This window comes from Tachyglossus aculeatus, chromosome 17 (assembly GCF_015852505.1).
Source record: "Tachyglossus aculeatus isolate mTacAcu1 chromosome 17, mTacAcu1.pri, whole genome shotgun sequence".
Classification (NCBI taxonomy): Eukaryota; Metazoa; Chordata; class Mammalia; order Monotremata; family Tachyglossidae; genus Tachyglossus; species Tachyglossus aculeatus.
Genome location: NC_052082.1, coordinates 50,222,509 through 50,243,261, shown reverse-complemented (window position 1 = coordinate 50,243,261; position 20,753 = coordinate 50,222,509). Strand labels below are relative to the sequence as shown.

Sequence of the window (20,753 nt, the reverse complement as noted above, 5' to 3'; positions counted from 1 at the left end):
CACAGTAAGCCCTCATTAAATATGATTGATTGAGTGATTGGAAAGTTGCAGATTGAAAAGGGACATGACTGAAGTAAAAAAAAAAAAAACACAAAGAGCCTGGTTCAGATGAGAATGAAATTATTGTTCACCAAATGCCACACCAGAATGAGGGAGCTCCCAATGGAGCTTGACGGTGGTAAAAAGCAATGTGGCCTACTGGAAAGATCACACGCCCTGGAGTCAGAAGGTCATGGGTTCTAATTCTGGCTCCACCATTTGTCTGCTGTGTGACCTTGGGCAAGTCACTTAACTTCTCTGGTCCTCAGTTACCTCATCTGTAAAATGGGGATTAAAACCATGGGCCCCATGTGGTACATGAACTGTTTTCAAACTGATTATCTTATATCTACCCCTGTGTTTAGTACAGTACCTGGCACATAGTAAGCACTTAATAAATACCATTTTTTTTAATAAAAAAAGGTTCAACACAAAAGGAATCACTTCTTCACACAGTGAGAGGATAAAGATGGAATTAGCCCAGGGATGTTTAAAAATGGAGTATATCATTAGTTTCAAGAGGGGTTTGAATGAATGGTCCAAGGTGTCCCATGAATGGGAAAGTTAAGTATTTAGATGATACGTTATTACATTAGGATTAATGTCAAAGAGGGCAGTCATCACATTTTCTCCAAGAATCCTGTTGCCATTAACTGAAACAGAATACTAGTCTCAGTGGTAAATGGCATTTCTTCTGTTTTTTTGCTCCAAGTTCCTGTGTCTCATAAGAAAATAATAATTCTGGACTCTGCACATTCCCTGACCTACATGAAGCTGAGTTAAGCATAATGATTTTTGCATATAACAAGTAGACACTGAACACCACGCGATGCAATTAGTACCTAAGCATTGCAGGTAACGTCTTTGAAGCACCTGAGCTCTAACCAACAGGAGCTAAAATGCACGTGGCAGTTCACCAAGAAGAGGGCAGGATTTATTTTTGAGGGGTGACAAATCACCCACCAGGCCAGGGAAAGCTATTACTGTGGCCCTGTTAACCTTGGTGTTGATTGTCTTGTAGGATGACCAAGATGGGGGATTTGTGAAATGGAGAGTGGAGAACTCCTGGGGTGAAGACCATGGCCACAAAGGTATGAAATTCCCATCAACTTTGTTCTCAGAAGTTAATATGGGGAGACCTGAAATGAGTTCTCCAACCCTCAGGATCAACTGGGAGGTCAGGTCAGTTCCGGGAGTGATTGGAGGATCTTTTTAACTGGAGGGCGGATCTGGAATTTAAGCCACCCACCAGGTGGGTGGTCATCCAGGATCAGCCCCCATTGCCACTTCAAACTCTGGGTAGGCGGGCGGGGGTTCTTTCAAGCCAGGATGACCCAGGGCTAAGCCAGATTCTTAGGTCTGTTTTAGCCAGAGGAGAGAAGAGATTGATAATGTGGGAAGAGCAGGTCACGGAGGGAGTTTGATGGAAGATGTAAGGACTGGCTACGAGGGGGGCACCAGTCCGGCTCCAGTTTGGGGGGGATCCTCTGGGAAAACCGCGGGGTGGGGGCGCCGACCTTGGTGGAAACAGCCCGGGCTTTGGAGTCAAAGGTCATGGGTTCGAATCGCGCCCCCCCCCCCCCCCCCCCATGGCTGCTGCGTGACCGTGGGCAAGTCACTTCACTGCTCTGAGCCTCGTCTGTAGAATGGGAATGAAGACTGGGAGCCCCACGTGGGACAACGTGATCACCTTGTATCCCCCCCCATTACTCTATTTATTTTACTTGTACATATCTAATCTATTTGATTTTGTTAGTATGTTTGGTTTCGTTCTCTGTCTCCCCCTTTTAGACTGTGAGCCCACTGTTGGGTAGGGACTGTCTCTATGTGTTGCCAACTTGTACTTCCCAAGCACTTAGTACAGTGCTCTGCACACAGTAAGCGCTCAATAAATACAATTGATGATGATGATGAAGTTAAATGGGATGTGGAGAACAATGGGGAGCTTTGGTTTTAAGGAAAGAAGGGATGGGGAGCAAGGGATGGTTTACAAGGATACTTCCACAACAGCTTTTAGGGGACTGTGAGATAGACTAGGCATTTGGACAAAGTATACAAGGTTTTGTAGGTATTTTACTAAAGGAAGAGTAAAATGAGAGTTTTAAGATACATATAATTAGGAAGAATAGCTGGACAAACTTCCAGGATCCCAGCTATTCTGTTGTGGTAGTATCTCTCCCTTCTTCTGGATGAACGTGCTGGCCTGAGCTTTTCACTGGTCGAGATTAAGGATTCTGCAGCTTTTGCCAGAGCAGGGCCACTACATTAGAGCTAACTTGGTTTTGCTCCGAAGCTTTTGGCATCGCGGCATCCCAAGTTGTTTCATTCCTTCATGAAGATTATAATCAGTGGATCTTGGCTGCCCATCAGCCAGCTCCACTATGAAGCTCAGTGGCCCAGTTTTGTGACTAAACAAATTCAAGTGCTGTTAATTCACTGCTCTTCATCATCTGATCTTTGCTGTCTCCTCTGCAGAAATTTTATCCATTTCATCAGTTGTTGAGGGATTACCGAGAATGACTATCGTGAAGTGCAATCAGGGTTAGCGCAGAATTGAGTCCCCTGCAAAGCCCAATTTTTTTGTTATTGGTAATGTCCCATAGCTGGATTTGTGATTTCCTCTGAAGCAAGGTCAGACTAGGGTGAGTAAGATAATTTTGCTGAGGAGGGGGCAGGACCCTTTAGGGGAAATTTCTGAGGGACTAGGAGGCATTTTGAAAAGAGACATGATTTTGTCTGTCATAACTCAGCACTGGCTCTTGGCAGCCCGACAAGAAAGTGAATGCAGGGGAATAGAATGCCTTGGAGTAGGAAGGGTGAACTGATTTGAGGCATGTTTTCAGTTTTTAAAAATAGCTTGTTTTAATTATGTCTTTCTCCCCAGGGGACTTCTGATAATGAAAGATACTGATGAGAGTTTGTTTTCTTTTTAATGAAGTTTTTCCTCTGCATTTCTAATAACTTTCTAGTATTAGAAAACTGACATCTCTTTACTTTCTGAACTAGCAGCTTTGCTCTTCTAATGCTGAGCCTACAAACTGGCTTGCTACCCTTTGGTTGAATCCGTGGAAGGGCAGAGGGCAGAAGCATGGTAGAGGCCAGGCTGAGTCAACAGGTTTGCTATTTTGGAAGCTCTTGCATCCAGTTTGAGAGTACACTCAGTTCTTCCCTATCGCTTGTTTTCACTGTACGTTTTGGCCAGAACATTGTTAGGCAACTAAGAAATATTTCTTCAACAATGTGGACTTGTTTGGATACAGAGCACTGCAGTGTCAGAAGAAACCGCTTGTACACATGTGTGAGCGGTCATGTGGTTGTGCAGATGGCAGGGGAATTGGTGAGTTCAACAGCATGAGTGTTCCTGTGTGGGGATTTTTTAAGAATATAAAACATGATAGATAACCAGGAGTATGTGATTGTAACATTTTTAGAAAGGCGAAGCTCAGGGTTTTGTGTCGGCAGGTGAAAAAATGGTCTCACCTAAAGCCATTTCTTGGTCTTCGTCTTCAAATGCAGTGGAGTCGTTTCTGACCCATAGCAATTCCGTGGACACACCTTCTACAGAACGTCCTATCTTCTGTCATAAAGTCGTTCTGGTGCGTGTATCCACAGTTTCCTTGGTGTAGATACGGGAGAGGTTTACCAGTTCCTTCTTCCTCTCAGTAAAGACTTGAGTCTCTGCCGTTGTCTTTGATCAATGTTTTGATCACTTGGTCATCCGCCTTTGACTCTTTCCCATGCCGCTGCTGCCCAGCACAGGTGAGCTCAATATTTATATTTATTTATTTATTTATTTATTTATTTGTATTGACATATTTATTGAGCACAACCTTGTCTGACTCTTCGTCATAGACATTTCTGTTATAAGTAACCCTATGGGGCTCAGCTTCATCAGCGTTTGCAAACTCTCTTGCCACAATAAAGCATCGATTCATAGGAGAGTGTTCTTTGGAAACTCATTTGAATTTGGCCACCTCCTCTTTGGGTGGCCAGCCCTAAACCCAGCCATTTTTAACTGGCTTCAATTTGCTCTCCTCATTTCTTTCCACCCAACTCTTCCTTCTTCCCTTCTCAGTGAATTGTCAGGATTATTTTCCACCAAACTCCTCTTACTTCCCTTCTCCGCAAACTGTCAGGCTCACCCTTTCTAACTCTGTTTGAGATCGAGGGGAAGAAAACCCAAGGTTCACTTCTGTAATTTTGCTCTTATCCCTTGCCTGCAAAATATATAGCTCTCTATTTGAAGTTAAATTAATTATTTTTTTGGGGGGAGAAGGGGAGTTCTTTTCAAATAATTGAAATACCAAAGATTGTGCAAAGGAAAACACTTCCCCAGAACCAAAAAGATAAGTGAGAAGTAGCACTGAGGGCTTAAATAACCAGATCCAAAATAAGCTCTTTCCTGCACTTAGTAATGTCCTTTTCTGATATGGAAGGAGGAAAAGATAGAAAATATGATCTAATGCAATTGGCACACTTTACTTGAATCTTCTGCTGCCCTTAGAGATTGTGATTACTTTGGCATGTTTACCTCAACTGTCCTGTGACCTTAATCCTATTGTGTGGTGGCTGGCATATTCCAAACAATATTCTGCTGTAAGGACTTTTTCAGCAGATAACATTGTTATCAATTGGTTCCTTGGTTCTTGTTTGGGTTTTTTGTTTGTTTGTTTTTTTGTCAGGTGAGAGTGATTGCTTCTGAGAGGAGGGTTGCTGTAGGCTCACAGAGGACAGGGGGATGTTGGGCATGTTGTGGCCCTATCAATTCCCATTGACCAGGACCCCCCTCACTCCTCCAGTTCACACTGGGGGCCGTCTCTGCCCAGGGACAACCGTGCACACCCATATTGCCTGGTCATTTCACCGAGCAGATACGTTCATTCTAACCAACTGACCCATTATCCTTGGTCAAGGAGGTGAGCCTCTGCCTTCCCAGAGCCTTTGCCTTGGTGTGTCAGTCAGTCAGTCAATCATATTTATTGAGCACTTACTGGGTGCGGAGCACTGCTACAAAGCACTTGGGAGAGTACAATATGACACATTCCCTGCCCAGAATGAGCTTACAGTCTAGAAGGGGCGACAGACATTAATATAAATAATTAAATTACAGCTATGTACATAAGTGCTGTGGGGCTGTGAGCGGGGATGAATGACGGGAACAAGTCAGGGCAGTGCAGAAGGGAGAGGGAGAAGAGGAAAGGAGGGCTTAGGGAAGGCCTCTTGGATCAAGTCTCCTATTGGTGAACTACTTAGACTGTGAGCCCTATGTGGGACAGGACTGTGTCCCACGTGATTAACATGTATCTACCCAGTGCTTAGAACAGTGCTTCACACATAATAAATGCATAACAGATACCATAAAGAAAAAGTTTAATACGTGCACCAACATCTGGGCTTGTTTTCTCCACCATGCTGGCCAGTACTCAACACTGAGTTCTGGATTGTATTATTTATGAATTATAAAGACAGGTTTTGCAATTTAAATGAGTTCACCTCAGGGACAGTCACGTGGTTTTGTATTTTGAAATAATTAACAAAGTCTTATTAGAAAGCCAAGTTTATGAAAAATGGAAACACCCCTAGGGGAAACCATCCCTTTGTTTCTGTTCATTTCGCATCTGCAGGATATGGGTGAGAGGGGCAAATTGGTCTAAACCTACATAGATATATTTCTCTTTAGACAGATGGTTAAGAAATTAGAGAAAGTTAAGGCTGAGGAACTCCAGGAGTCATCAGTCAGGTCCATCCCTCTGCCTACTCTCAGGGTTCACCTAATTCATCCCAGACCTCGATAACTATCCTTCTCTTAAAAGGTCTTTAAGGAAAAGAGTCCACATCCTGTCTCAGTGAGGCTTTCTGGTGCTTAACCTCCTGGCCTTTGGAAAGATTTTCCTTGTAGCTCACCTGAATGTTTGCCTGCCGCAATTTTAGCTCATTTCCTTTTATGTTGTTCTCCATGTATAACCCTCTTCTGTATGATAACCTTCTATATCTAGGGAGTCAGTTATTGAGTCATCCCTTGGGCTCCTGTTCTTTATACTAAATAATCCCACTTCCTTTCCTGCTTCCCCAGTCTTATTTTCCGTCCCACGATCACTTTAATAGCGCTACTCTGGATCTTTTCTACACTTTTCAGCTCCCCGTGAGAAATTATTTATCTGAACTCTGAAATGTATCACATATGGATTTGATGGGTTTTTTTAATTGAACTGTAGATCTTTTCTCTTCACTCCCGGAAAGAGCAGGTCACCCAGCCCTGGGCTTTAGTGGCTGGGCAACCGATGAGGTAGGTGTAGGATATGGATTTCCTTCATGTCCTCTGAGAGGGGACAGAGGCAGTGACCCTGGGAAGAAGAGGAACCATTTCCAAATCCAGGCCTCAGCCACCAGCTCAGCTGTCAGCCTGCCCCTGCTATGAGAGCCTTAATGGAGAGCCGCACTGATGGCTGCAGTAGTTTCTGGGGTAGGGGCGGCATTGGAGCTGCACCTTGTTGACTGTGCCAGCTGTGTAGGGCTGCATGACCAACATCATGACTGGTGGCACCTGTATATATGTATATATGTTTGTACATATTTATTACTCTATTATTTATTTTACTTGTACATATCTATTCTATTTATTTTATTTTGTTAGTATGTTTGGTTTTGTTCTCTGTCTCCCCCTTTTAGACTGTGAGCCCACTATTGGGTGGGGCCTGTCTCTATATGTTGCCAACTTTTACTTCCCAAGCGCTTAGTACAGTGCTCTGCACACAGAAAGCGCTCAATAAATACGATTGATGATGATGATGGTGTGTGGGTGGGAAGTTTTTGAGTCACTCTCCACCGTTTACTTCCCCTTTCCACTCCCTCCCCCGGATCCTGGTTGTCACAGGAAAGATAAATAGGAGACAGAGATTTTCTGTGTGCATATCCAGCTGTGCGAATGAGGGGTGGGGGGAGTTGACTGATCTGTGGGGCGGGAAACTGGTCAAAATTCTGGGGAACTAAATTATGCGTATGGGTGACTGAATTTTTTAAAGCGGTTTCACCCCTGCAGGCTTTGCCTCTAAGCAGAGACTTGCACTCTGGAACCTAGCCCCTTAGGCTTTTCTAGCTGCCTTTTTAAGTGTCATATGGCATAGAGAAGCATGGTGTAGTGGATAGGTCATGGGCCTGGAGTCAGAAGTCATGGGTTCTAATTCCCACCCCTTGCCAGCCGTGTGACCTTGGACAAGTCACTTAACTTCTCTGTGCCTCAGTTACCTCATCTGTAAAATGGGGATTGAGACTGTGAGCCCCACATGGGACAGGGACTATGTCCTACTCAATTTGCTTGTATCCACCTCAGCGCTTAGTACAGTGCCTGGCACATAGGAAGTGCTTAACAAATACCATCATCACTATTACTACTATGGAGCTTCCCTGCCTTCTCTATGATGCTTCTGGGTGAGCCTTCTACGAGAAGCCTTTGTTTTTTCTCAAATTGAGTCCAAATTTCTCTGCCTTTATCTTATACCTCTTCGATAATTCACTGTCCTAGCCAGTCCTAGTTCCTTTCATCCCCTTCCTTCTCAAGTTCTGATCTCATTTGGGTAACTTTTTTCCTTGATTTCCATCATGAAGGGTACCTTTTTGATCATTATAATCTATGGTGAATCAGCATTAGTCCACAAAGAGAAGCTTTTTTGAAAAGCTCAAGCTTCTTCTGGACCATAGGTACTTTTTAGAAAAAACAACATTGTGGTAATTTATTTGGATTTAATAAACCAGAAACCCTTGTATGACTGGGGAGATGGTTTGTCTAATTTGTCTGAATGCAGAATTGAAAGTCACCTTTATAATAATGCTAAATTATGCAAATGTACATGGACAGTTCAGATAGAAAAGAATCCAGAATTCTAGCTCTCCCCTGCTGGCTCTTGGGCCCTTTCAATTTCTTTATCAATGAAATGAAAAATTATGTTTCTCTTTCTGTAACGTGCTTTACAAATCACTCGATGCTGGATCAAAAATGCAAACCTGTATGCGTAGCAGTTCTGCTCTAGTTATTGCTAATAGTACCAATATCTCAGATTTGTGTGGTGGTTGTTCTTAGAGTTCAAAACTTTCCAGTCATAACTCTTTCACATTCATGAAAATTTTCCCCATTTTTCATGTGGAAAAGCTGAGCCACTGAAGCCAAACAGGGAGTCTGAGGGAGAGGTAGATGTGGAACAAGGGTCCAAGTCTCCCTGACTCTGAAGTCAACACCGAACCCACTAGACACTCTGGACCACTGAAAAGTCACCTCCTTTAAAAAGTGGTTTGGCATTCAAATATTTGCGTAGTCACTTGAGGTTGAGGCCTCAATACCTCAGTTCAGAGTTATTTTAGGGTTGGATAGTATGACAGAAGGCTGACCTTGATGAACTGGCAAAGAGTGAAAGACTAACTTCTACTTCTGTCCTGGAAGAATTCTAGGAGTAGAACCCTAGGAGTAGATGAGTAGATTGCAGTTTGAGGAGCTTCCTTTTCCCGTTCTGGTTTTGGTTCAGGTTATGAAGACTATAATCCAAATAGCCCTTTGCCTGGAAGGTGGGGTTGACTTAAGGATTGAATTTCTTGGCGTAGCATCAGATGGGCTTGCAGTGGTTTGCCCTAAGTAATCAGCCCTTTGATTTTAGTTGGTAAAGCATACAAGAATAGAGGGAAGGGATGGGGTTCTGTAGGGAAGGATGTAGGCACACCGGAGAAGTTACATCAGCATTCGAAGGGAGCACCATTGTGAGTGTGGAGTTGAGTTCACCTCAGGTCCTCAGTGGACCACAACGGCAGTAGAATTGCACAGGGCCAAGCATGTGGACCATGGCCCTTTATTTTATGAGTGATATGAGAATTCCTATCTCTTCATTTCAATGGTAAGCTGTCATGAACTTGCTGGAATAGCCCAAGAGTGTCCCTGAAGAAATTTAATGACATTATCTAACTGGTTCCTCTAGCCGTGTTGGAGAGGAAAAGCCTAATGCAGAGCTCTCAGAGGAGTTCATTATTATCTTCAACAGCATATGTCTATTTGAATGCCCTTGGGGTTAGGATCATGTTATGGTACTTTCGGGCTTTGTACAATTTTGGCTAGATGTGGTCTCGCCCCTCAAGGTGCTCGTACCTCTTTGGCACGATTTAAATGAAATATGTTTAAAAGAAATCGATGGAGGAAGAAGAGTTTAGGTAGAAGAGAATGAGTTTTAAAAATGGGCCTGTTCGACTGGAGATGTCTCATAGACATGGAAAGATGAGAAGAGTTTCATAGTGAAGAAATAGATATTAGCTAAAAACCTGAGGTAGGATAACCTCATCAGGAGAGCAGGTGGAGAGGGTTGGGGAGGAGCCAGCCGGGAGTCCAGACCAGTAAGCTCCTCTAGACTGAAAGTCCCTTGTAGGGGGAACATGTCTACCAACGCTGTTGCATTGCATCTTCCCAAGCACCTAGTACAGTGCCCTGGATACCATAAGTGTTCAATAAATACCACTGATTGATTGATCTGTTAAAGAGCGGTTGGAGAAGAGAGAACTATGGAAGGTGGGAAGCTCTGAAGCTAAGGCCAGGGAAGGTATTGAGAAAGTAGTTGACAAAACTGAATGCAGCAGAGGAGGAGAAGGGGGTTTTGGATTAATTGTGAGGGGTGGGGTGAGGTCGGGGGTCATCAGAGACTTAAGTGGAGGCAGACTCAGAAACCTCTAGGGGGAAGCTGGGCATGCCAAGCCGGAAAAAGCAGCTGTACAGGATTGTTGTGCTTGGCACATTAAATAGGCTTTAGATCATTAGGAAAGGGGTGAGAATAGGAAACAATGTGACCCTGTTGCCCTTGGGGCCTCAGAGGAGTGATATAAAACAGGCTTGGTTGGAACAAAAGAAGAACAGTGATAGCTTCAGGATCAGAGGGAGCCTGAGCGGATGAAGCAGGAAAACCCAACCTTCTGTGATGGGTATTCCTGCCTGTTCTGTCCAGGCCTCAGCGATGTTGGAAGTTGGAACTGTGGAGTTCGTACCTAATCATCTTTGCTGTGGACAGGGTTCTGGCCCTAGGGAGGAACAGCTCTGTTTTGGCTCAGGAAATTAACATCTTCGCTGACCAAACTTTGAGGTGGTTTGAGAAGCAGCCTGGCTCAGTGGAAAGAGCACGGGCTTTGGAGTCAGAGATCATGGGTTCAAATCCCGGCTCTGCCAATTGTCAGCTGTGTGACTTTGGGCAAGTCACTTAACTTCTCTGTGCCTCAGTTCCCTCATCTGTAAAATGGGGATTAAGACTGTGAGCCCCCTGTGGGACAAGCTGATCACCTTGTAACCTCCCCAGTGGTTAGAACAGTGCTTTGCACATAGTAAGTGCTTAATAAATGCCATCATTATTATTATTATTTGAGGTTTGACTCATCCAGCCATCTTTTCCAGTCCTTGTTCATGAAGTCAACCCCTTGGCTGGGCCAAGTGTCCAAGATGGGGTGGGCAGGGGTATTCCATTTGGTGGAGCTGAAGGACCCAGTCAAACTCTCCCTTTCAACAGCAAGAGCTTTTGTGAAGGTAAATGGTATACTCTGTTGTTCACACCGCAGAACCGGATCTGGCTGTTTATGCTGGAAGGGAAAGAAGCCTCTTTCAGATCTCCATCCAACAGCCATTCAAACAGTTGTGTCATGTTCCCCCCACCCTTCTAGCTTTCTTCATCATCTTCCCCTCCCTGCCATCACCCTTCTCAGCATGCGCCTGTCCATGCGTGCGTACGCACGCGCGCGCACACACACACACACACACACACACGCACGCACAGTGGTGCCATGGTCCAATTTAGCTGGCATCTCTCCAACTGAAAAATTTCTAAGTTATAAAATACCTAGTTTAACAAGTTGCATCATTGAGAACTTTGTGTGTAGCAGATGTGTCAATCAGACTTGAAAGTTGAACACCTGGGCCACATTAGAGACCGACCCACAATTGTCTGTGGCCTAAATCCTAGCCACCTGCCAAGTCTTCCTGTAGGAAACCTTGGCCCAAATCATCCAGTGCGCCAGGCGGGAGATAAGGTCTCCATCTGCTATAACCAAAGCTGACTTTCCTCTTGTTTCTTAACCAGCTAGTTGCATGGTCCTAACATCCCCTTTGGAAGGCTCATTGGGGGCAGGTATTTTCTCAGAGAGGGCCATGTCCCCACTACCAGAGTGAACAAGTGGGTCTTGGGAGAGCCCCCGCCAGCAGCCGTTCTCAAATCAAGGCAACTGGCTCACCCCTGCACTGTGCTGAGGATTCACTTAGTCGAGCAGCAGCCCTTTGGTTCAGAAACCCGATCCTAATCAAGCTCCAAGGCACAGAATGTCAACAGTTTCTGCAGCAGCAAGCTCATTATCCACCCAGGGTGCAATTACTTGGCAGTGGTCTGGAGTGAGAGGTTTTTGTGAGCCCCCAAGAACTCATATCCTGAGAAGGAAGACTAATCAAGGCAGCGCCCCTCTGCCGAACCTCCAAACAGGAGGATCACGAGTGATAGTGGTTTTAATTTATGAGAACTTGAATCTGATCTCTTGCTTTAGAAACAAGATGGGGTAGATAGATGCACTTATTGTCCATATTCTCAGGGCTTTTTCTGGAGACTCATTTGATGGCATGATGATAATATTGTTATAAGGACACAGGGAACTTATTACACAAATCCTCTGTGGTCCGCCGCCACCTACCTGCCCAGCCTCCCTGCTTGGACCAGACTTTATTCATCCCGAATTTCAGAGAGCAGAAAGACGATTAACATTCAGCCTGGCTCGTTGTATTAGGACAGAAAACTATGTTCCCGTGTGTTCAAGTTGAGCCTCACTACTTGATCTCTTTTTAGGAGCTGCAACTTGTGACAGTACACATAAGCAGGCCTCTGGGAGGTGATCTGCTGGGAAAAAGTCAAGACAGTGCTTAGCTCTGCTGTTCCCTTTGCCCTGTCTCAGTTACTGCAACCCAACGACCCCGGAGCAGGCCAAGGTCAGGCCCAGCTTCTTAGCAGTGACACTAAGGGGGAAAAGCGCAGCCAGAAATCAGAAAGTAGATGGCAACAGGAAGAAGCAGGCTGCTGCTGTCATTTTTCTTCAGTATACAAGAAGCAGTGGAGCAGGAAGTTTGATGATCAGAGGAGACTGCCAAATCCCCTAGTTCACTCTCAGCCCTGGAGAGTCCTTTCCTCTAAGCATAAACAGGCCCTGACTGTCAGGGTGAAGAGTCTTGATGTTCATCCAAAGGGAACAGCAGAATGGGCATGAATGACTCCACCAAAGCTTCCAAACCAGGAGGCTTTCGAGTATTTTTGGCCAGGTTCCCCTACCTCAAGTCCCCCGTGTCCTGGGTTTCACCTTTTAGAGTGGCTTTGCAGAAGGTGACATTTACCAGCCTACAGTCCCATTCCCCCACTGTTTTCTCGCCAGCCTGACCCTCCGCCTCACACCCACCCACCAAGGAAGACCCCAAAAGAGTAAAATATGAAACATGAACCTCTACCCTTCACCCAGCCTAACTCCTTACTAACTCCTAACTCCTCCTTTTACAGGGTTGCTTTTACAGGGTGTGGATCGCTTCCTTGCCTCAGGAGCCAGAATTTTCATAGCATAGCAGTGCTTCAACTTCAGAGGCTATCTACTTAAGTAAACCATGTATTTTTGTGCCCTTTTCCCCTGTCCCCCTTCCCCCCTGAAGTTCACAGTCACTCTTTCCTCTTCTCATGGATCTCACATGGTCTGGTGACCCATCCTCTAGGGTGGGCACCTCTGGCCCCACCAGAGCAGTGTCGGTTCAAGGTGTTTTCCTGAAATAGAAGCAATCCTCTGGATTTGGCCAGAGGTGTTGGTTAAGTGCTCCAGCCTGCAGCAGGGCCAGTCGCTGAGGGCTATGAGGTTGGGTGAGCCACTGGTCCCCACGTGCTGTCCTGTTTGAATTCTCAGCCTGGGGCAAGGTTTGCTACAGCTTTGCATCAAATTTTATCAATCCATTTATGCCCTGGAGCTGAGCCAGAGTGCCCTGTGAAGTCTAGGAGTAAGGGAGGTGGAGCAACTCTGTCTTCTGTCTTACTTTCCTTACTCCTACTACAGCAGCGGGGCTAGGGGGGCAGGAGCCGGGTCTGCAGCCCAGCCCCATGCACGAGGGAAAATTTAGCAGATCCTCTTCGGCGATGACGATTGTGAAGCAGCTCCCAAGTTCTCAGCTCCCCGTCCTCCAGGGAACTTGCCGAAGCTGCTGGGTCCTGGAGAGAAGAGCGGGGTGGTAGTCACCCTGTGCAGTGGAGTGCAATGCAGGGCTGCAGCGAGGTAGCACCCGTGGGGGCTGGAGGAATGCTTTCTCTTTCCTACCGCCACAGCTAACAGAGGGAGACCTGCAGCAGCAGAGGCATGCAGGAGGAGGTTACAGGCTGTGCGGAAGGGGGTCTCCAGGTCCGAGGGCCAAGGGGAGAAGCCAACATTCACGGGTGCTTTGCTCTGTGGTCGGAGTTCCCTGACCCCATCCTCCCAACTGACCATGCCTCTGTTCTCCTCCCCAGGTTATCTGTGCATGACTGACGACTGGTTCTCCGAGTACGTGTACGAGGTGGTGGTGGACCGTAAGCATGTGCCCGAGGAAGTGTTAGCCGTGCTGGAGCAGGAGCCAATCGTCCTTCCCGCCTGGGACCCCATGGGGGCTTTGGCAGAGTGACCACCCCCTCTAATTCTTGCCTCCTCACAAGTGACCAGAAGTAGATGCGATGGGGAGCCGTGAGGTGGAAGCCAGAGTTAAGGGAGTGGCTGGGTGCTCCTTTAGACCTAGTCAGACTCGTGGTTTTCCAGCCCACGCCCCTTGGGTCCCCTGGGGAAATGTGCTTTATACTCTACTGCTGAATCAAAACGCTGTTACTCCAAGTCAGGCTTCTCTGTCAGAACATGGAAAGGCAAACGTGGTCACCCGGTTTCCTCACCTCCCCCTGCTCCCCTTTTTCTCTTTCCCTTATCCCAGGGCCCATACCATCAGTGGCAACTGCGGCTGATTTTAGCCCTTTTAGAACTTCTTGACCTCCGGGGGCTGGACTAACCCCCAGAGCCACAAAGAGAAAGCCACCCCTTTCTCAGCATCCCACACATTGCGATGGAAGATTCCACCCCAAACCCTCCTCCCCGCCGAGGTCCATACCCAGAAAACAGTCCCATGCTGCCCATCTGCCCGGTTTATGCAAGGGGTGTTGCCCTTCCCAGATCTCCAGCCCCCAGTTCAGTTTTCCTCAATTTGGATTTTCCTGCCTCTCACCCCATCTAGGAACAGGAACCCACTGACAGTCAATTTAGTCCTATTCCATTTCTCTTCCTTTGGGTCAAAATGGGGCCCGGTGACACAAACCCAAATCGCACTCAAGCTGGGCCTCGGAGGGAGCTGAGGCAAGGCAAGGTGACCAGAAATCTGATCACAAGCAGAGTTAAAGTATAGGGAAGCTTGAGCTAAATTGTTGTTTTTAACTTCTGCGTTGCGGGTGGGGTAGGTGGGGAGCGTTCTTTCTGACAACTAGACGGTGCTATGAAGCTTTTGAATAAAACACTTTCCTAAATGAGAAGCCAGTGGCGTGTGTGGTCTTGACAAGCGATTGATTCCACAATTAACTGCAAACTAAAGTGACCTACCACTTACCCACACAGATGCCTCCCAGAGAGACTGCAAGAGGCTCAAGAGCCCAGCTGCTTCAGCATCTGAGCAGCAATGCTGTGCTCTGTAGGCCATCCAAACCACATATGTGCAGTCTTTAATCTCCGTCCTTGAAAGGGAACTGGTCCAGCCAGAAGTACCCGTTAGTGAAAGAGAAACCTTACAGGGAGAACCATGCTTGGTAGAGAGAGTTAACGGGCACAACGAGAGGTGGGTTTGAGGGTGTGAGGATTCTTGTCAACTAGTAGTGTTTACTGAGCCCCTACTGTGTATACCATGCACTTTGGAATGAACAATAGAATTAGATGATCCCGGCCCTCAAGGAGCTTGCGGTCTTTTGGGGGAGATGGAAACGAAAATAAGTTGCAAGGAGTTTAGAGGACCCATGTGCTTGGGTGATGTGGAAGAACCGAAATGGCAGTAGCGGAGGATATAGGGTGAGGAGGTGAAAGATTAATCAGGGAAGGTCTCCTAGGAGAGGTGTGACTTCAAGAGGGTCATTGAATAATAATAATAATAATAATGATGGTATTTATTAAGCGCTTACTATGTGCAAAGCACTGTTCTAAGCGCTGGGGAGGTTACAAGGTGTTCAGGTTGTCCCACGGGGGGCTCACAGTCTTAATCCCCATTTTCCAGATGAGGTAACTGAGGCGCAGAGAAGTGAAGTGACTTGCCCAAAGTCACACAGCTGACAATTGGCAGAGCCGGGATTTGAACCCATGACCTCTGACTCCAAAGCCCGGGCTCTTTCCACTGGGAGGGGGAGGGCAGTGGTCTGCCAGATGTGAACAAAGCCCAGTTTTAGTTCAATAACTTAAAGGCAGGGTTTTGTGTGAACTTTGGAATTTTCTGAGAGCTTATTTTGTACAAAGCACTGAATTAAGTACCAGGGTAAATGAAAAATAAGATGACGCAGGTGAAGACGGAAAGATCCTTTCCCCATCTCCATTGTCTGTTGAACAAGAATGAGTGGTCTGAGTCAATCAATCAATGGTACTGAGTACTTACTGTGTGCAGAGCACCATATTAAGCACTTGAAAAAAAGCAAAGGGGATTTAGTGTAGTAGAAGAAAGAATTCCAAGGTGTTAGAAGTTGCTGAGGGTAAAGGTAGATGCCCCTTCTGTGGAAGGCTTGAAACAGAGACCTCTCCCAGCCCTGAGGATGTGTCTGAGCAGGTCCTGTGAGGCCCCTAATGCCTCTGTACAGTGCAGGGGTGAGAATCCAGACTGGAGCCACCTTGCCCTCCTCGACCTCTGGAGGTAGTGGAAGCCCACCAGTTGCTTGGCTCTGCATGGCAGTGGTAATTTCAGTTTGCCCAGGCTACTAGAAATCCATTCCTCTAGACACATCTTGCAGATCCGGATTGTTGTTCCTGGCACGGAGAAACTGGGCACTGCCTGTGGGGGAAATTAATCTCCACTAAGAGCCTGAACTTGCCGGTTGATGGGCTTTGGCAAAGTCCTTCCAGTCCGGCATTAACACATTTGGAACAGTGAGCAGAATTTTGGATTTTTTTTCACTCTTACAATATGTCAGATAATTGGGTTAGGCAAAGTCCTTGTCCCACATAAGGCTCACAGTCTTAATCCCCATTTTACAGTAGAGGTAACTGAGGCACAGAGAAGTGAAGTGACTTGCCCAGGGTCACACGGCAGACAAGTGGTGAAGCTGGAAGTAGGACCCAGGTCCTCTGACTCCCAGCCCTGTACTCCTTCCACTAGGACACACTGCTCTCTAATATTTTGGGGGCGGCTCTCAAAGCAGAATGGTTGGGATGACCTTTACTTTCTCCAAGCTCCAACAACTGCAATTAAAATTGGTTTAATTCAAACCATCTGCAGCCATTTGGATAGGGGAATAAGCATGTGGCAAAGCAGTGTGTTTTGGGGGGTGCGGCTCCTCTCGGATGCTGCTATTGCTCCTGACAGGGCACCGATTTTTTTCCTTCCTAAGGAACAAGACAACCCCACTCCCAAAAATTGCATGAGCTGAAAATCTGCATCTTGGGCTGGACCTGCTCAAGCCCCTGGAGTCCAGGGCCCGAGCCCAGCCCAGTGGCTGGATGATCCCGTCCCGCCCAGCCTTCCCAGAAGTGAGGGTCCCCTCGGCAGTGGTAAGGCTTTCCCTGCTGGGCTGAGCAAATCCTCTTCACATGCAGTTCATTGAGCAAGTGTGGTGGACTGTGAGCCCATTGTTGGGTAGAGACCATCTCTATATGTTGACAGCTTGTACTTCCCAAGAGCTTATTACAGTGCTCTGCACACAGTAAGCGCTCAATAAATACGATTGATTGATTGGAACCTAGGAGCTTCAAGATGAGAGAAGCATGGGCCATCTTGTCTTGAGTTTGGCTGTGTTTGTTCTGTCTCCCTTAAGGCCGTTGGGTCAGGTCCGAGGCTGTGCAGGGATCTATCACCTACCTCTAACGGTCTAATATCAACAGTGCCCAAGCCTGGAAAAGAAAGCCAAAGTTCATCAAGAAAAAGGGAGAGATTAGAACACTAAGTGGGGCAAGAAAATTAGATGGGACTGACATGGGCTTACAGAAGGATGATTTTTAGGCATTTGGGGACCATGTTCCAAAGTATTTATTAAACATTTGTCTGTGCTTGGCCCTGCATGGCACATTCAACAGCTATGGTCTCTGACTGCTAATATTTCACCTCTAAGGACTCAAATAGTAAGTACTTCCTGGGTCTGATTCTGCTTTCTAGGGATTCACAGCCTCAGGCCGCTGTTGCTCAAGGCCCACAAACTGCCAAGGAAAATATTCTTGAGGTAAGCATGTGATCTTGCAGCCTAGTTTGAAGCATTTTTTTAATGGTACTTAAATACTTATTTTGTGCCGGGCACTGTATCAAGCACTGGGGTAGATGCAAGCTAGTTAGGTTGGACACGGTCCATGTCCCAAATTGGGCTCAGAGTATTAATCACCATTTTACAGATAAGGTAACTGAGGCACAGAGAAGCGAAGTGACTTGCCCAAGATCACACAGCATACAAGCGGCGGAGCCAGGACTAAAACCCAGATCTTTTTTTATTCCCAGGCCTATGCTGTATCCACTAGGCCATGCTGTTTCTCCAAGCACTGGTTGAGTTTAAGAAGAGCGAGTCCATGGGTGGTTTCAATGTGAATAATTTGAACGCTTATTTATTCAGGGCATGCTAGGCATTGTACAGGTCTAAACAGTAAAAGCCACAGTCGACCTAAGCTAATTATCTGGAGGTGAGGTGGACACGCATCTTTTAGTACTTTAGATCTGCTCAAGGGTCTTCTGAAAGTGGCTGGCAGGGAAATGTGGGCAGAGGAGTTTAGGAAGAAGTTGCTCTGGGAGAGAGGACAAAAGAGTAACTGGGTCAGTGAGTTGCTCCATAGAAAGCAGAGTTATGGGGTGACCATGATTGGGTTTGGGATTGAGCCTCCCTTCTCCTCCGGGGGTCTGTCTCTTGTCCAGAATAGTGGAAAGTTTCCCCTTAGGGGGCTGCTCTCTAACACCCCTCCACCCCACCATGCTGCTTAAAGAAGCAGCGTGGCTCAGTGGCAAGAGCATGGGCTTTGGAGTCAGTGGTCATGGGTTCAAATCCCGGCTCCGCCAATTGTCAGCTGTGTGACTTTGGGCAAGTCACTTCTCTGTGCCTCCGTTACCTCCTCTGTAAAATGGGGATTAAGACCGTGAGCCCCCCGTGGGACAACCTGATCACCTTGTAGCCTCCCCAGCACTTAGAACAGTGCTTTGCAAATAGTAAGCAGTTAATAAGTGCCCTCATCATCATCACCATATTGCTCCCGGTGGGACTCCAGATTTCAGAGGAAATGGCGGCGCTCTCCGACAGGACAAGCTATCTGCTAGAGCATGGAGAGTGAGTAAGGCCGCTTTGCGGGTTAAATTTGAAGAACTGCCCCCACGGGGTACGGCACGAGGCTCCGGCTTCATTTCATCAGTCATTCCCCAGTTGGCTCACGGCCTTTTTTCTGGTGTTTCCAACAGGCCCAGAGCCCCTGAAGGTGCAGCCTGCCACAGAGTGAAGTCAGGCAAAGACAGTGCCAAAGACCTGATCCCTAAATGGTGCCAGGTGTGAGCTAGTGCAGTGCATGGGAGCCAAACTACGCAGGCTTCGAAGAGAAGAAGGGTTCCCTTCCCTAATTTCTCATTCATCCAGAAGGGCAGCAGATCAACCCGGACTGGGCAGGCCCAGGCACTTTGTCAGAGGTGACCACCGGTGCTTCCTGTCCTTGGCGATGGACATGATGATGGGACACAGGTAGGTAATAATAATAATAATAGTAATAATAATAATGACACCTATTAAGCACTTACTACATGCAAATTACTGTTCTAAGGGTAAAGCCCTCCACCCCCCTCAATCCTGCATCAACCCCCTCATGCTGTTTCTGTTCATGGATCTGGGTGGGAGTTGGGATTTGGGCTTTTTTTTCGGGTTTATTCGGGGGTACCAGAAATCCCAAGCACCAGACATCCTCACAGACTCAGGGGTGTCTTCCTGGAAGAGGTGGATGCTGGGATGAGGCTACGCACAACGGACTATATTCTCAGTTCAGGTCCCTCATACCCATGGTGTCCAAGAATCATGGTGTGTTGGTTCCACTGTGGACACTGCGGCAGAAATTCCTTTCCACCCCTTTCTGCCCCTTCAGACTATGAGTCCTTTGTGGGCAGGGATTTTCTCTCTTTGTTGCTGAATTTTACTTCCCAATCGCTTAGTACAGTGCTCTGCACACCTGTCTACACGTTTTGTTGCCTATCTCCCCCTTCTAGACTGTGAGCCCATTGTTGGGTAGGGACCGTCTCTATATGTTACCGACTTGTACTTCCCAAGCGCTTAGTACAGTGCTCTGCACACAGTAAGCGCTCAATAAGTACGACTGAATGAATGAGAGGACTTTGCTTCCAGGCTCTGGTTGGAAATTGTCCCTTGGGGCTCAAGTCCTGAACCCAATCCCCTTCAGCCTTACTTTGAAGCTGAAATATATATGTATATATGTTTGTACATATTTATTACTCTATTTGTTTATTTCACTTGTACATATCTATTCTATTTATTTTATTTTGTTAGTATGTTTGGTTTTGTTCTCTGTCTCCCCCTTCTAGACTGTGAGCCCACTGTTGGGTAGGGACTGTCTCTATATGTTGCCAACTTGTACTTCCCAAGCGCTTAGTACAGTGCTCTGCACACAGTAAGCTCTCAATAAATACGATTGATTGATTGATTGAAGCAGATCTTGCATCTGAGGGAGAGTAAACCAGGGGGCCCCTGGGGTCAGGATAAAAAAAACACAGGAGTAAGTCGGGGGTAATATCTCTGATGAGACCCCTGGGAAGGAAGCAATCTGAGTGGGTGTGGAAAGGAAACTTTCAGACAAGCATCTAAGGCAGTGTGAATCTGGGCAAAGCCTGGTCTGTGTCCTCAGGCGCTCTGGTTTCTGGGACCAGTCCTGGCAATGACTCACTGTATGACTGAGGACCTCTGGGCCTTTTACTGTCCCTCTAACTAGCCGGCCTGAGGCAAAGAGAAGTTATCAGGCAGAAACTCCTCACCCTCGGCTATAAGGCTTTCCATCACCTCGCCCCCTCCTACCTCACCTCCCTTCTCTCCTTCTCCAGCCCAGCCCGCTCCCTCCGCTCCTCTGCAACCGCTAACCTCCTCCCTGTGCCTCGTTCTCGCCTGTCCCGCCATCGACCCCCGGCCCACATCACCCCCCGGGCCTGGAATGCCCTCCTCCCTCTGCCCATCCGCCAAGCTAGCTCTCTTCCTCCCTTCAAGGCCCTACTGAGAGCTCACGTCCTCCAGGAGGCCTTCCCACACTGAGCCCCTTCCTTCCTCTCCCCCTCACCCCCTCTCCATCCCCCTCATCTTACCTCCTTCCCTTCCCCACAGCACCTGTATATATGTATATATGTTTGTACATATTTATTACTCTATTTATTTATTTTACTTGTACATATCTATTCTATTTATTTTATTCTGTTAGTATGGTTGGTTTTGTTCTCTGTCTCCCCCTTCTAGACTGTGAGCCCACTGTTGGGTAGGGACTGTATA

At 46.9% G+C, this 20,753-nt stretch overlaps 1 protein-coding gene across 1 annotated transcript in view; it reads left to right on the top strand.

The window, feature by feature from the left end:
• Positions 1–14,600, top strand: part of BLMH (bleomycin hydrolase) — a 42,703-nt gene extending 28,103 nt beyond the window's left edge. Inside the window, exons 11-12 of the mRNA XM_038759349.1 lie at positions 1,061–1,130; positions 13,563–14,600. Coding sequence (XP_038615277.1) covers positions 1,061–1,130; positions 13,563–13,714 — 222 coding nt within the window. The 3' untranslated portion in view covers positions 13,715–14,600. The remainder of the gene's footprint in view (positions 1–1,060; positions 1,131–13,562) is intronic.
• The last annotated feature ends 6,153 nt before the right edge of the window (positions 14,601–20,753 follow it).